We start from the raw sequence: 17,360 nt of genomic DNA on the forward strand, positions 1-17,360 counted from the left end.
CATTTGCTAAGAACTCCATAGTTAAGCGTGCTTGGTGGAGAGAAATCTTAGAATGGGTGACCTCCTGGGAAGTTTTCCCGGGTGCGCACGATTGAGGCCAAAGTGCGCTGGAAAGACTTGTGTTGGTTTGTGGGGCTAGTCTACAGTCTCCAAGAGTAGTCACCAGCGGTCCGAGGGGCCGGGGTGTTACATACGAATAGTTGGAGACGCTAAATTCACATTCTAGACTATTAGTGGTTTTTTTAGTTGTTTTTCTTGCCCTTATGTCTAGTTGTTTCTTACCCACCCATTTTTGTCCTTTTTTACTCAACGGGTTTATTATATTGTCTTAATCCTTATTTTGGCTAATGTTGTTTTTCTGCAAATAGTTTTGCTCTTGAGGCAACAATGTCAATTACATTCCTCTCTATGTAGGGTGCTCACCTATTAGGGGTAAAATTGACTGCTTTCGTCTGGCACTCCCTCTCAAAGGGATACAAGTATGAACTATTCGTCACTATTCCTCGTCCAGACCTTATTTTCGAGCGAGCGAAATATTGAGTTAATGTTGTTGATGATCATATTAATTTGTTGAACTAATTTTCCAATATTGTTTTACTTATTTGTTTTTTTATGAAACATATCCTTAATGAAAATGTTCTACATAAAACTATAATGTATGTCGTAGTTGCCTAGTATACGTAGTTTCATTCAATTCCTTATATTTGCCGCAAAAATAATCCTTTATGTGTTACGCTAGAGACCTCGAATAGAGTGATAAGTTATAACAATTAATTAACAAGAATTATGAATGAAAACTAAACAGTCAAATTGCAATCTAATTCACTGCAATATAATTTTGTTTTCTTTTTAATTTTCGAAAGGTTCAACTACACTAATTAATTAGTTGATCAGATATTCAGAAATAAAATTATGTTATCCTAATTAATTAAACGAGTCTTAAAATTTGGGGGTCAGTGCATGTTTTTCTAGGTTTAACATGTTTTACATGTAAGTTGAAAACCATCAGTGAGGCAGCCCACTGGAATAGAGAAATAATACTCCTAATGATTAACAGTTGTTAGAAGAAACCTTTACCTGCCGGCTGTAAATATTATTTTTATTATAATTTTATTATAAAAAAAAAACTTTCTAAAAATAAGAAAGAAAAATGTATGAAGAAGAGTTGGGACACGAGTAATACCTACTATATATAGTTGGCAACATCAAGCAGTAAAGTTTGAAAATTGTTAAGTTTATAAAATTATCTTGAAAGAATTAACCTAACTTGTAGCGGGATGATTAGCACAAGTTGGATAGATATATTACATTAATTAAGATAAGATAAGTGTAGTCAAATCCTATGTTAATTGAATTACACGAGAAACAAATTGCACCGTAAAATTACTCGCCATTGTCCTCGTCATAGTATCATCGCATATAATTGCACAACAACAATTACAACATTTTATTAATCCACTATTATTAATTCATCTACCTTTAAATAAAAAAAAAACTTTCATCTAAAGTGGAGTTTTGAAGATTATATATATGCAACCTTATCCTTATTAAAGATAAAACTAATATATAAGTTTGTTTTCGATTGACCCTTGATATCAAACGTCATGCACAACTTTACATAAATAAAAAGTGTTTAGCATGTTGTGATAAAACTAGCATAGAGATTGTTTCCAAATGACTCTTGGTGCCAAAAGTCATGCGCAACATAACATAAATAAAAAGTTACTAGGATGTTAATGATAAAACTAACATAAAATTTTATTTTCAAAAAGACTCTTGATAGAAAACATCATGCACAACTTCACTAAAATAGGAAGTGTCTAGGATGTTAATGATTAAACTAATATAAAAGGTAGTTTCCAAATGACTCTTGGTAACAAACGTCATGTGCAACTTAATATAAATAAGAAGTGTCTGGGATATTAATGATAAAACTAACATAAAACATTGTTTCCAATAACTCCTGGTAGCAAACGTCATGCGCAACTTCACATAAATAAGAAGTGTTTAGCATGTTAATGATAAAATTAACATAAAAGTTGTTTCCAAAAGACTCTTGGCAGCAAACGTCTTACGCAACTTTACATAATAAGAAATGCGCGTGATTTAATGAGTCGTTTTACTTTAGTTCATTATGATGCGAAACCAAAGAACTATTACATTATGTTTGAATAGCAAATTAGGAGAGAGAAGAAAGGAAGAGAAGGGAAAGAGAGAAGGGAAAGGAAGGGGAGGGATAAGGAGGAAGAGTCTATCTTGTTTGTTAAGGGAAGGAAGGGAAAAGAAAGAAAAATGAGTGTTTTCCTTCCAAATCTTTCTACCTTAAGAAAGATTATACTCTTAATAAAACTTTTTGTGTTTTCCTCTAAATCCTCCCCTCCCTTTTTGTTATCCAAACAACAGATTCTTCATCATTTCAAATCTCTTCCCTTTTGTTATCCAAATGATAGATTCTCCATCCTTTTAAATCCCTCCCTTTTCTTTTGCTCCATTTAATTTCTCTCTGCATGCATAAAACCATACAATGCAAATATTAAGAAAAAGATTAAAACTAAAAAATTATGTGGATAGAATTAAAAAAAGCAAAAATACGTATGAGAAACTATGCAGATAAAAATTAAAAAATAATGATAACATTACAAAAAGGGAAAAGATTGTAAAGTAAATAAACAAATAAAAAATGTTGACATAGTCGTAGATACAAAAGAGTAATAATATTATAATTGAGTTGCAATGGGCGGCTTAAAATGGTGGTTTCCAAACAGTTTGCATGGCTACATGCATGTTTGGCCAAATTTTGAGTATCTTATGTAGAAATAGGAGTAGGATATAGCTTATAGCCCACCAAAAATCTAGTTTAGGTATAAAAATGCATGCATTTGGCCGGCTAAGTTAATTTGATTTAAGACAATAATGCTAGTTTTCATGATAACTTATTCTAATAAGTAAATCAAAGATATATAGTACTACTAAAATACTACTTCCCCTTCGGAAAGGGCATAGGAATCTTGCTTTGTGCAACTTAGTTACCTCATTTTTTTCTACATATATAGTTTATTAAATAGTATTAGGTTTCATTTGTGTCATCTTAGGTGTAATCTTTACTCTTTAGGGATATTCAAATATTTATTAATGTTTAGATATTTATAAATATATATTTTAAATTTGACTTTGTAATTATTTCATATTAGGTTTTAAATCCGATACGATCAATCTAAATAAAGTGAAAAAGGGATAACTTGAATAAGTAACTTGGTCGGTTTGAGAAGTAATTATAGGAAAATAGATAATTTGCTATTAATTCCCTTTTTCTTAGTTGGGAAAATCAACAATGGATGAATAATTTTGTGAGTAATCTTGTTTCATATTATTTGTTGTGTATTATTATTTTCCTACTCCAATTTATTTGTTGAAGTATTGATTGTTATTATATTGGGAAACTAGTTAAGATCATACAAATTTGGAGCTAGCTAGCATATCTCAAACTCTCAAACTAAATTGTCAACAATTTTTTATCCAACTTGGGTAATTTTACCTCATAACCTCTAATCTTTTAGGTAGCTTGAACTCTAACCTAAATGGACTATAGCCAAAAACTTAAATTAATAATTGTAATTATATGCTATATATTCTATTATATATACTCAACGTATTAAAATTTGTTTGACTAAGAAAGCGAATAATTTCTAATTAACAATGAGTTGGAAACATGATAATATTTGTGGTTCTTAATCCATACTTGAACATTTTGACAAAAATACACTGAAATAACACGCATCCATGCAGGAACGTAAAAGAGGTCTGTATCTGTCTGTCTATACCTGCTAATGGTAGGATTAGAATAACTTCCATTTAAGTCGGTCTAAACATTTCAACACATACCAAAAAGACGTGCCTATCGATTAACAGATTGCATTTTTTTTTTTTGATTCACTTAAATTATTTCATCCTAGTACTTTGACTTTACCAACATATAAATTATAATGTGTTATATTCTACGTACCATGCTAATTAAACAATGTATTTTAGAGTCTCAGTCTAAGTTGCAATGGAATATGAGATATATTTAGCGCTAATTATGACATATAGAAGAACAAATATAATTAGTCATAAAAACTATCCATGTCCATTTGGTTGTTGATATATTTATGGTGTGAATGGTAATAAAAAAATTAATATAATTTTGTTAGAAAAACTATTTAACAAGGTTTAATTATCATCACATTTATCCTATTTTAATGTTGTTTGACATTACCAAAGTATAACTTTATAACCATATGGAAAAGTGGTCATTGTAATCATCATCATCGTCATAATAATAAGTTTATCTTGCTTATATTAGCTATAATCAGGTTGTGAGAGGAATGAAAGACGATATATCATACCCTTGTCGAAAGGAGGTTAGACCCTTGGCTTGGCAAAGACTTAAAAATGGGAATAAAGATTGAACAAACGACGCAAGCATAAAGACTAAATACAAACCACATAAATAAATATAAGAAACATATATGCAACAAACAATATATAAGCATCGCAAAGAAAACCATAGATGGTCTAGGACAGAAATTCAATATCTCTAACTAGTTTTTCATCTAGTCAATTCGCTCAAAGTGAAACATTTATATGTTTTAATTTTCAATATAATTTAAGGTATTTTCAAAATAAGGAGTGCAGTTGTATTTCTCTCTATTTTTATTATTGTGAGTTAAACAATAAAGTTATAGAACCGTTTATATGAATACTAATAGTAAGTGAAACAAGGTGTCTTTATCAAACGGACAATTCTATTGGGTTGTATTGTTCCGAGATTGCCTTGAATTACTCCAAGGCAATCATTTCGTCGTAAGTTCTTTTGCATGACAAGTTTATATTATTTAGTCCATATATGATGAAGTGGTATGAATAACAAACACTAATAATAATTACATTTAATAATAAATACTAATAATAGTTTTATCATTTTTAACATTTATTTTTGATAATATTAATTTACAAGTCAATTAACTTAATTTTGTTCGTAGATGATAACAACAATGCAAATAATTATAATATATCTTATTCTCTTCAAAAGGAAAAGAAGAAGAAAAGCAATAAAAAGATGAACAAAAGTTAGAGCTTATGCCTTATAGACCGTGCACAAAAAGCTAGGAATACTTAATGGTGTGTGAAAGTAAAAATATTAACCATTAAAGAGGGAAAAAAAAAAAAAAAGAGCGAAGAATAAGCTTTTTATTTAGAAGCTGGAAATTCACGACTTTCCGCTTATAAAAAGTTGATGATATATGCAAAAAAGTGATTGAAGTGCCAATCCGAGCTAGAAAGTTAGCAATATCAACAAGATCAAGATAGTGGGCAAAGGGGATAGTTTATATCTTGTAGCTCATTAAAATGACCGATCAGATTAGCTAATTTTATCAACTGCTTTATCAATTTATTTTTAAACTCGCTGTTCTTAGCAATTTATTCAAAATAGTTTATTTATTATAATAAATTGTTTCAATTAGATGATTCACTAAAACTAACATTAAATAATTAGAACATACAATCATCTAATTGGGTTTAAAATTGACCAATATATTATTTTACCAAAAAACCCTTTTTATTTCATGTTTCTTATCAAATGCAGTTCTCTAATGTAAAGGGAACGGTTTTGGTTCAATTAAATTGGTTGTTGGTTCCCTTCTATTAAACCAACTCTTTTATCTTCTCTTATAGGAAATTACACCCCATCCATTTCATTTTAAAAGTTACGTTTAGAACATTTTGTTCAAGAAAAAAAAATTTTGAAAATGTTTTTTTAAAGATATTAAAATTTAAAGGTATATTCATGTTAGATCTTATTAAATTTATTTCGATATAATAATTAAAATGTATAATTTTATTAGTTTATTTGTAAAATATATTTATAAATGTTAAAACTCGAATTATACTTGAAAAATATGAAAAAGTCAATAAAATCAACAAAATGAAACATACAAAATACTCAATTTATTGTTAGAAAAGTGAGATTTTTCTTTTTTTAAATGAAACAATTTATTTTTCTATTTTAAAGGTGATTCCTTGTGCTTTTTGGAATTATGCTTCAATAATAAGTTAAAATCTTCGAATGTAAAACTAACTTATTATTGTTATTATTGAAGGAAGAGTAATGTCATTAGTTTTGATGATAACTTTTCATACATAACTCAAATTAACAAGACTAATGGTCTTGAAAGCTAGATTTTAATTTAAAAGACTTCTACCAACACATTATACACGTCAAACGAACGTGAGCAAAAAAGTTATAGCTATTTAATTCAGTTTGTCCATATCCAAGCGGGTATCTATATACTCAAATACGCGCGCGCGTGTATATATATATATATATATATGTATATATATATATATATATATATGTATATATATATATATGTATATATGTATATATGTATATATGTATATATGTATATATATATGTATATATGTATGTATATATGTATATATGTATATATATATATATATATGTATGTATATGTATATATATATATATGTATGTATATAATGTATATATATATATATATATATATATATATACATATATATATATATACATATATATGTATATATATATATATATATATGTATATATGTATGTATATATGTATATATATATGTATATATGTATATATATATGTATATATGTATATGTATATGTATACATATATATGTATATATATATATATATATGTATATATATATATATATATGTATATATATATATATATCAATGAATTGGTGTTTAACGTTTTAGCGACATAATATTTTTCTTACTATTGTCAGTTCGTCACTAAGGCAATTACGATCACCATAAGGTTATCAGTCGTCACTATTAGCAATGTATAATTTTTTTGTTGTCATTTGGTCGATGGGTAATGCTAAGTTATCGGCGATGACTTTTTTTGGTCACTATGCGAACGTAGCTATTTCGTCCTTTTTTTTTAATGATATCTCTTTAGAATAAGAAATTAATCGATGATATCCTAGCTAGTTGTTAGGTAAAGTGTTAATTTCAAATAGAAAACTCAAGCTCACACAAGAGCGTTCGTTGTATGAATGCATGAATAATCAAAGTTGCAAATGTCTTAACCATTACTAGTTACTACATAATAATTGATTAAGTATTAAAAAAATTGGTAAAATTACTAAATTGTATGAATATGATTAGAAAGAAGAGAAAATGTGTGAATAAGAATTAAAAAAATAAATAAAAGCACCACCTAAAATAAAAGTATTGTAAAATTAAAGGAACGAAGTAAAATAAATAGTGTAGCAATTTCTTAGGGACAGAGTAATATATCAAGTGACGGAAATTTGAAGAAGATAAGGCTTTAAGTTTCCGCAAAGATAGATCAAATTGTCATAGGGCACAGGGAATGACCCTACGTTCATTCACACATGATAGTCATAGGACTAATATCTTTGTAAATTGTAGGACATTAATCCAATCATCGTGCATCTACTATTATGAGCTTTGATTTATAGTTGGATTTCACTTATATGCATCAATATATAGCATCTCTCCTTTTTCATGGGATGGGAAAATTGTTTTGGTGTTGTTCAATACCCATATACGGAACGAATGTAAAATATTTTGTGCACGAGGGTGCTTAGCAAAATCTTCTGAATCATCATAATTGATATATCTCGCTCGTATAAGCTATAATCAGAATTTGAGGAGGATTAGATTACAAGAAACTATACTTTTATCAAAAAAAAATAAGAAGGTTATGGCAGTGAGACCCTCGGCTTGAGGGCGCTTAGCAAATCTTCTATTAAAGTAAATTCCTAATTGTCTTGCTAAACTGAATAGCATAGAATCAAGTAAAAGTATGATCCATTTGTCCGCAGGAGAGTCCACTTTACAAGCCTACTAGATTTCTATCTTGTTCTATGTATAAGGGAAGTGACCCCTTAGCCTTCTCTTATATATTAAATAACTATCTCTTACTTTATTAACGTGGGATGGTCATATAAGCTAGTTTTATGGATTTAATAATTGAATCATGTGTAAATTTATCTCTAGGGTAATTTTCCTTTTCTCAAGAAACAGTTTCTCCGAGAGATGTATTAGACATATTGGTTAAATAAGCTAATTAATATAAATTAAAGAGAAAATAAGAATATAAACTTCTTATTTTGATTTTAAAGTCATCTCTTTGAGAGACAGTGTCTCACAAGAGTAGTTGATATGCAAATATGATGAAACATCACAGGTGAATTGTATATCTTGCAAAAATATATCATACGAGTAATACCCCACTATGATCAATCCTCTACTTTATTTCATTCTTAACTTGTGTCCTTTTCAACATACAATATACAACCTAAAAAGCATACGCACAGGCGTTTGGGTAAGTTTCAAAAACGACATCGATTTTGGTTCAGTGTGTATGTACATACCTTGACAATTTGGTTTAGTTCATAAATATATGGGTTATTTCAAATCATTTCGATAATTTTAATTAATCGGGTTAATTTTAGACAGCTCCAAAACAACAACCTGGTAGCTTCTAGTCTTGTGTTAAGGCACATTTCATCTGCAGCACAAAATGAAAGTGGGGTAGAATCTATCAAGTTTATTTTACCTAACTTTGGCATGTTTTCAAACTACAAACTACAGGATAATAGAGTACAACTATCAACGTTTCTTCATTTCCAAGCTACACGTTTTCCTCTTTTATTTGCATTAGAGCATTTAGTTCAGAGTGTCCAACCGCATAGAACCCCCAATTAAAAGGCCTCGTATATGAGTGTACAAGTACAGCGTGCAAAGTATAATTTGGTAATCACCGGATTATGGAGCCAAAAATCTTTAAATTTCCTCAGCCTCATAGAATGAGAGACTCAACAAAAACAAGGAAAATATATAACCAAATTAATCCTAAATGAAAGGTTAAAAGAATCTAAAGTCATGACTAAAATACAGACCTCAATTGAAACCTTTGTTTCTACCCGAACCGGTATCCAACACGGGAGTATAGCACAAACTCGGCTGAAACTTGTACCTAAAGTGACCTATCTAGTTCGCATTTTGGCAAATTTGGGTCTTGAAGCTTTTCTTTCCATTTTTTCCCTTTTCTTGCGAGTCTTTTCATCCTCCTCCATGCCCTACAAATAAGTTTACACAGCAAAAATTGTTGATAGAACTTCTAGACAAGCACACTTGACGATGGAAAGTACATGGAAGGGACGGTACCTCAGAATCATGTGACAGGAAGCCTTTAATGAAGCCAGAAGCTTTATAGGCTGCAAATCCTGGTATCTAAAAACACATACAGAATGAAGATTAGAAAAGAATAAACGAACAGAATCATATCTCTATCAAATTTGGTATGTATGCGCCTACTACATCAATCGATTCAGGAGTTTCCATAGACTAGATTTTTTTGGACAGAGTTTTGGAAAATGCATGTATTGAGCATTCATTGACATTAATTTAGTTTACTTATAGCGTAAGGAAAAAGTCAATGAAAGTCAACATGTGCATGCTCAAATAGCTGGAAATTGATAAAGTTTTCTGGGTTAACAAAGATGTTCATGGTAATTTGTTCAAGTCTCCGGGTTGAAGATTCTTGTAGAAAGGTCTTATTCTTGGTTTTCATTCATCATACATGTATTTCCTTGTCGTGTCAGTATTTTTTATGCCGATCCCCCAACATTTACAAATAAATACTTCGTATGTGGCAAGTCCAAGGCATATACTGAACTGATTTTACTCGCATCAAGAATGTGTAAAAAAATTGTGTTTTCGGCCTGTTTAAAAGATTTCTCATCATCTTAGCCGATATTTGGCGCCAGCACAGAATGGTTTTGTATTTATCGCGGCCTATTTTGCAATCATGATAGCCTCAACCTTTATAATGCAATTATGCAACTGATATTTTGGACTACGATGTCAACAAAGATCACTAGAATAACATTTCCAAGCGCAGTAAGAACAACGAATATTCTTGAACTAGTGCACAATATCTTTTAATATTATTATGGCATTCTGTCCCTTGGGATTATGTACATTGTAATATCTCAATTGTCTATGTGTGCTTATTATTCTCCAAGGAATAAGCATTGGAGATTTAAAAATTATAAAGCCGCGGATGAACTTCAAATGGACGCAAACATAAGAAGGCTAAGAAGTAAGAAGTAAGAAGTAAGAACGGATAAAGGAGATTACTTTGATCCTACTTCTTTACAACCAACGAGAACAATACATCAAACCGTTTGATATGCACCACAATTTAATTTTCTTCAGAGAAAGCAGTCAATCACTTGTGTTAAGCTTGTCTGTCCACCATCAACCCACCTTCAAGAGCCAAACAAGGAGAGCATGAAGGAGCTAAACCTTCTTGATTGTTTGTTTCTTGGGAATCATTCTCTAAAGGTGAGGTTGTTAATAGAGTCTTGGTATCAGATCGTCAATGTTAAGGATTCTAAAGTAATGGACAGGGAATCGATCCTTCTACCCAAACTCCAAAACAAGAAGACAAAGTTGAAAGTAAAAATGGTAATGAAGCTCAATGTTCGGCCTTGGATACTAAGGAAATGTTGAGGGACTGTCAGAACTCACAAGTTAAACCCATCATCCATCAAGACCCCTCAATGGTTCTGTCAGAATGCATCTCCATTCTAAGCATTTCTAACTAAAACAAGGGAAGGAGTTGTTCTACGTTAGCCATTCCAACTCCACAAAAGCTAATGGGTGTCAGGTTTACATTCATTTCAAGATGATGAAAAGCTCGAATGTAATTTGAGTAGAGCAACAGTCTCAAATGCTTCAACGGAGTCAAGTGAAGCGTGCTAAGGCACTGGTAAAGTCCGCATCTATTAAGCATCGGGCCCATGTCCAAACCACCTATGAGCTCCCTCTGAATGAGGAAGCAAAAATAAGAGTAGAGGAGCCTAATGCAATGGAAGAGGAAAGAGCATCAAAAGTTAAAAGAGACCACCTCTGTCGCTCCATAGTAAGGACTCCACTAGAATTATGTTACCACGACCAACGAATTCAACTCAAATAGTTCATCGTTACCCATACATAGACTTGTTATGAACAAGGAGTTGAGACATGAACAGGTTTTCAGCTAAAAGTAGGAGTAAGAAATTTTGTGAAACGTTTTACGCGATTGTGCATATTTGAAGAGAAATTTGTTTTTCCTATTCGTGTAGATATCAACCCCATCTGTCCAAGATGAAGTTGATTGAATTTTGAACCTTAAAACTTATCCAAATAGTATTGTCCATATACTTCCAGATCTATGTTACTTTTTATTAGTGAAGCTCTTAAGTCTAAATGATGATGTTTGTGCTAGTAGTCTTTGTGGTGTAAAATTGTTATGGATTGTAACTTAAGCACAAACAAGATAACAAGAGGCACTATAAAGCAAATAGAGGAAGAAATCGTTCCAAGTGGATGCTTAAAACACCTTGGGTCAATATTTTAAAATAGTGAAGACATCCAACAAGATGTGATCCAAAAAACTAAGTGTGGGTGGAATTTGAGAGTGGCTACTAGAATATATGTCGAACGACCATTTCACCAACGCAACTATACGGATCAAAATGTTAGACTTTTAGAAAGATGAGAGTAGCAGAAATACAAATGTTTCGATGGATAAGTGGGCATACCTTAAGGGATAGAATTTGAAACGAAGATATAAGAAAGAATCTAGGAGTTGCATATATTGAGGAAAAGACGAAAGAGTCTCGTTTAAGATGGTTTGTGCATGTGCAAAGACGGAGTAAACATGAACAAGTAACAAAGGCGACTGTGACTTTAACAAAGTTACACCAATGATTTCAGCTATTCGGCAGACCACGAATATACATTCACATCACAAAAGAACCAAAATTAATTCCTTTCAGTTCATGATTCAATAAATAGGAGATAAAGAAAACATGAAGCCTGGACAGTTCTTTCAAACATGAAATACACGAGAACGAGAGACTTATCCATCTCTACCCTTCGAAACTCAAACATATAAGGGAAGTACTTAAAGGACGCATCTCAACAAGAAATTATAGCAATAGGACTTACCACCAAGTACGTATACCAAAATTTGTCAGAGATGAGTGAAGCAATCTGTACAAAGCTTGTGATATAGATTATGTCATGCAAATACCTGCAATGCATAGTCACCCATTTTGTGAAAAGTCCCTTTCAAAATTTGGACCTAGGTTCTGATCCAAAGAAGTTAAAAATTGAAACCCATCAAAAAAATCACATATAAGAACCTTATCCAGATATTATACAGAATACAATGGATATTGTCAGATTGCAAACACGTGCAGGATTCTTTTTTGGAGGGAGGGGAGAGAGAAAAGACCAATTGAGAAATGAAGTAATACTATAGTCATACCCACAAACTCCTCCAGTACTCATATCAAATCCACCATCAATAAGCTCGCCATCATCAGCATAACTTGGTTTAGCCATACTAGCAAGTTGTTTGTAGGGAATTGCATAAGCCAAACTTGTTAATATCAGACCAATCCAGTGCTTCCATGTGAAAGAAGAATGATAAAAAATCATTCTCACCAAGATGTAGGCAACCTGGTAAAGAGAACTGTAATTGTCAGTATATGACATTGAAACCTTAACAGAAAAACTTTAAAGGGCTACATGGATGAACAAAATTACAAAAGTAAAAGACAAAGCTCCCTCAAAGAGCAAGGTATAATTGATCCAATCCAATTGAATAAGGATAGAAGGGAAATTATAGGAGAAGATGATGGCTAGAAGCTAAGCACTAGATTGGTACGGATCTACTCTAGACTCTAAAGAGCACAAAAAGCACAATATAATTATTGCAAGATTACACAACAATGCGCATTCAACCATCAATTGTTCACCCTTGCTGATGAGTTGATACTTAAGCTTAAGACAAAGTTCAAGAGAGTGAGTTTAATATCATAGCTAAACGGTGATTTATATCGATTGTGCTATGTATGAATCATGAACTTGCTGTGAGGTTGATCAAGAAAGCATCTTTTGTTGCTTGAACATTAAATGGAAATCTAGAGCTTCATGGCTTTAAGGGGAAACAACTGAAAAAAAGCTTTCCCTTGAGCTTCTCGTAAATAGAATCAAATAAAATTCATGAAATAAAACAATAGGGTCTACCTCATTGGAAAGATTTTGTGTTGTTGATCAAATTATTAATCGTATTTCTAAGAATAACCTACAAGTGTTCTATTATTCTATAAGGGAAAACAATACTATCTAGTATATGATACAAAAGGTCTTTATAGACAGGTAAATGTTGCTACTTTGCAATGTTGCATGGCCTAAGAGACGTCTTGAAACAAGATCATCATGAGGATGAGGCTTCTTTATAGTGATAAATTCAACATAATGTGAAAAAAAAAACAGAATTCCATATTCGTGCTTCACAAACTAAAACCAACACTCAACTAAAAGTATACTAGTATTCATCAGTATAAATTTTACAATCTTTATATTGCTTATTTTATCATTATTGCATGTCTGGACTACAAATAATGTAAAATTTGTTCCTGATATTTAAGTATGTCTCATAAGTCATGACTCAATGAAATTGTTTGAAAATATCTCCTTTGATTGTATTTAAGCTTCAAACTAAAATATTCATTTGAAACATGGAATCAAAGGTGACATTTCTGTAATCCTTGACAAAGAGAACATATTTGCTATTCAGTATGAAAATGATTATTTTCCAAAAGACTCAGTATTAGAATCTAAATATCTAAGATTACACAAGAATTTGTCCAACTTTATTTTCAACCTCTCAGTCTTCAATGTAGAAGAGAGAATGACTCTGCACACTTAGAAAGGTATAGCACACTTATAATCCATAATAACTACTCGCTCTTCCCCCATAAGATAGCACCTCTTTTTATTAGGTGTAATACTAATTAATTTGTAAAAGACAAAACATAAATGGGTGGAAAAATTTGTGGATAAGATGTAGTGAGAGATTAAGTTTGTTGATGAGATTAAAAGAAATTGAGTGGAACCATTGCCACAACAGGAAATGGTGCAAAGTAAGCTGGACAAACTATTATGCAGCAACCTACAAGAAGCAAGAAGTCCCTTATTACATACACAAGCCGTAACAAGGTTGGGTTGGGAATAGTAAGGGCAGATGAGTCTTTCCTGTCCAGGAGGAAGAACAAAGATGTTAGTAGTGATGAGTCAACATATTGAATATTTTGTAAGCAATTAGAGAATAACTAGTAGGATCTTGCCTTTGAATTAGTTAGGTTCTTGGTTAGAAATACAAGAATGTCCATAATTGTTCTTTTGCTCTTTAGTGTTGTTTTCTTGATTTAGTAGGGTATGTCTATATCATATGGTATCAAGACCACATTTTTATAATTAATGGGTAACCCAACAAATCTACAACAAATTGAGAGCGCAAAGAGTTGTTGCCCACGCAAATTCAGACTGAAGTCGCTGCCTTAGAAGAAAAATTAACTCAAAATCGTGATTCTTTGAAAGAATGCAATAGCCACAATAGCCGATAGTCAATCCAAACTACAAGAAGCCATGAAAAATTTTTCTATTGAAGAATCTAGATCCTATGTAAGTAAAGGTGACCTTCAACATAAATTGAAAAAAGAGGGAACATGACATCTTTTTGCCAATCAAAAAGTAAAACAATCATATTTACTTTTTTTTATTAATCATAACTTCAACACAAAATAAAAATCCTCATAGGCTCTTTATATACGACAACAATGTCAAAGCCATTTTCCCAACAAAACGGGGTTATAAGCTCTTTATATAATATTGTTAGATATTCTATTTCATCTACTACAATTGAAATTTTAGAAACTATTCCCAAGTGAGAAAATTCACACCTAGCCTCTTCATGTAATTAGTGTTTTCTAGATTTTATAAGTTGGAGCACTTTAGAAGACGGCTAGCTGGGTAAGCATTAATTTTGGTTGGCGAAAGGTTGGTACGAAAAAGTCAAAATTTTGCAACTCAAAATGACCAACACATAGTTTACTTGACTTTCTAAGGATCAGTATTATCGTCGAATTTTCTGTCACAATTCTCTTTATTTTGTGTATTAGTTATATGAGGCAAAGGCGATGATTTGGAGGATAGTACTTTAATTACAAGTGTACTTTGTAAAAGTAAACTACCTTCACATAGCTAGAAATTTTAAAGATTTTGGATAAAAATCAGAAACAACCCTAGTAAAAACCTACAACTTAGGGCAAGGTGAGAAAGGGACGAATATATGCATCTTGCACTCGAAACAACAATGAAACCCGCCTGTTGATATAATAATCCAATGACCATATGCTAATATAAAACATAAGAAAGGGAGAAAGCACAAAATGTAAGCTTAGTTTTGTGCTTTATAACCCATAAGCCAATGAATGGTGAATTTTGAAATTCATTAGAGACTAACATACATCACCTAGTAACAAATTTGGGATTGCCTCTAATCACAACATGACGAACTAGATAGACAATTTTCAAAAATGGAAAAGTAAATATATATCGGAACTTACATTACACCCAATTATGATGCGAAGAAGCTTTGACATATGACGTGCATTCTCTTCCTTTCTCTTTTTAGCACCCTGATTAGCCATGTCTCTTTAAAGCCTAAACACAAATCAAAAATATTACCCACCAAGAACGTTACTATATCACATCATTATCACAAACGGTGTATCCCCCAGCTAAGAGCTAGGATCAGGGTCTGCAGAGGGCTAAAAGATGGAAGACCGTGCCCTTATCAAAATATACAAGTAGGTTGCGGTCAATGACCTGGAAATGAAAACAATTGTCCGAGCCTACATTATTAACATACACCGTATATCCCACTAATAAGAGCTAACATCAAGGTCTGCAGAGGGCTACATGAGGGTAGACCATACCCTTATCAAAATATACAAGTAGGTTGCAGTCAATGACCTAAAAATGAAAACAATTGTCCTAAAGTACACCATAGGCAAGGTTAATGCATTCATCAAATCAAGGGTGTTTAAATACATGTGAATATTGACAAAACCAAAAAGGGTATGGTATTTGACAAGTCATGGATCAAAAAATGACCAACGAATACAAGAAATTAATTCAAGAATTTTGTGACATATAATAATATAATATCCCTCTTAGTTTGATCTTATTCATCTGTACAATACAATACACAAAAAAGTTTTACAAAATCAAGAGTAAAATACACAGAGGTCGGATAAATTAGGATCAAAAGTTCATCCTAGATTACATTACAACAGAAATTGCTATAAGAAACAAAAACCCAATTGGAAAAATTGAATCTTGATGGGTAAAAGAAGGAAAATCAGAGGTGGGATTGAGTAGTTAGTTACCTGCAAGTCAGCGCAGGATTTGGGTTCAACAGCAAGTTGAGTTGGTGCCTGAAGGAAATTCAAGACGGCTATTCTGAGAATTGAACAGAAATTCCAAATCGAAGTTATTAGATTTTCGAATTGCAAACTAAAAAAAAATAAATAAATAAATAAAGACATTCAAAAATAAAATACTTACCCAGAGAAGTTGAGTCGCTCACGAGTCACGAGTATGTAGACCCATACTAATTACACAATTTTTCAATTAAGAAAGATGGTTGTCTATCGTGAAACTAATTTAAATTTGGCTACATATTAATCTTTCGGTTCCTATTTGATATTTTCACATAATATATTCTCGTATATTAAGAAAGTTAAATTTTTTAAAAAGTTCAAATATTATGTTATTAAATAATAAAGTTGATGAAGAAATAATGATTTTCACTTTTAATTGTCAGTTTATAAAGTTACTGTGTTCTTTATAAATTGGTTTCTTATTCTCTATATGACATTTATCTAATGACTATGAAAATCAAAAATCCAAAAACAAATAATCATGATAATACCTAGTAAATCCTTAACTTAATATAAGTTCATTAAGTTGAAACAACAATACTAAATACGGTTAATATTCACTCATCATAGTTTGAGAGGGATAGAGAATAAGGGAGATCAAGGTGGGCAATGACGAAAATTGGGTGAATATTAAGAGACACAAATTTAAACTTTGGTTAAAAAATAGAACGGATAAAAGTTTGATCTTTAAACATTTTAGTTATAAAAAAGTTAGCTTTTTCATGATTACAACTATTATTATACGATTTTTAAAGCGTTATTATAAATCAATGTATGAAAAAACAAGTACGGAGAACAACACCCCCTTCGCCCAAACTAAGTATCGTTGTTGAATTAAAGGTAGTGAGGCTATTGATAGTGAAACGACCAGAGAGAAATCAGTAATGAGACATTTTTTTATAATTGTTATTATTGTTAAAATGTTAGTAAACAAATGGTAAAAG

The 17,360-nt window shown here is 31.3% G+C and overlaps 1 protein-coding gene across 1 annotated transcript; it reads right to left on the reverse strand.

Moving 5' to 3' along the window:
• Nucleotides 1-7,880: 7,880 nt before the first annotated feature.
• On the reverse strand, nucleotides 7,881-16,664 carry LOC130813027 (uncharacterized). Its single transcript, XM_057678707.1, has 7 exons — nucleotides 16,541-16,664; nucleotides 16,363-16,435; nucleotides 15,538-15,634; nucleotides 12,390-12,583; nucleotides 12,068-12,152; nucleotides 9,236-9,301; nucleotides 7,881-9,147 (listed from the first exon to the last, which is right to left on the reverse strand). Exons 3-7 carry the CDS (start codon nucleotides 15,619-15,621, stop codon nucleotides 9,055-9,057), a joined length of 522 nt encoding a protein of 173 aa, XP_057534690.1. The 5' UTR covers nucleotides 15,622-15,634; nucleotides 16,363-16,435; nucleotides 16,541-16,664; the 3' UTR covers nucleotides 7,881-9,054.
• Nucleotides 16,665-17,360: the final 696 nt, after the last annotated feature.

The sequence above is a fragment of the Amaranthus tricolor genome, chromosome 5, assembly GCF_026212465.1.
Source record: "Amaranthus tricolor cultivar Red isolate AtriRed21 chromosome 5, ASM2621246v1, whole genome shotgun sequence".
NCBI classification, from domain to species: Eukaryota; Viridiplantae; Streptophyta; class Magnoliopsida; order Caryophyllales; family Amaranthaceae; genus Amaranthus; species Amaranthus tricolor.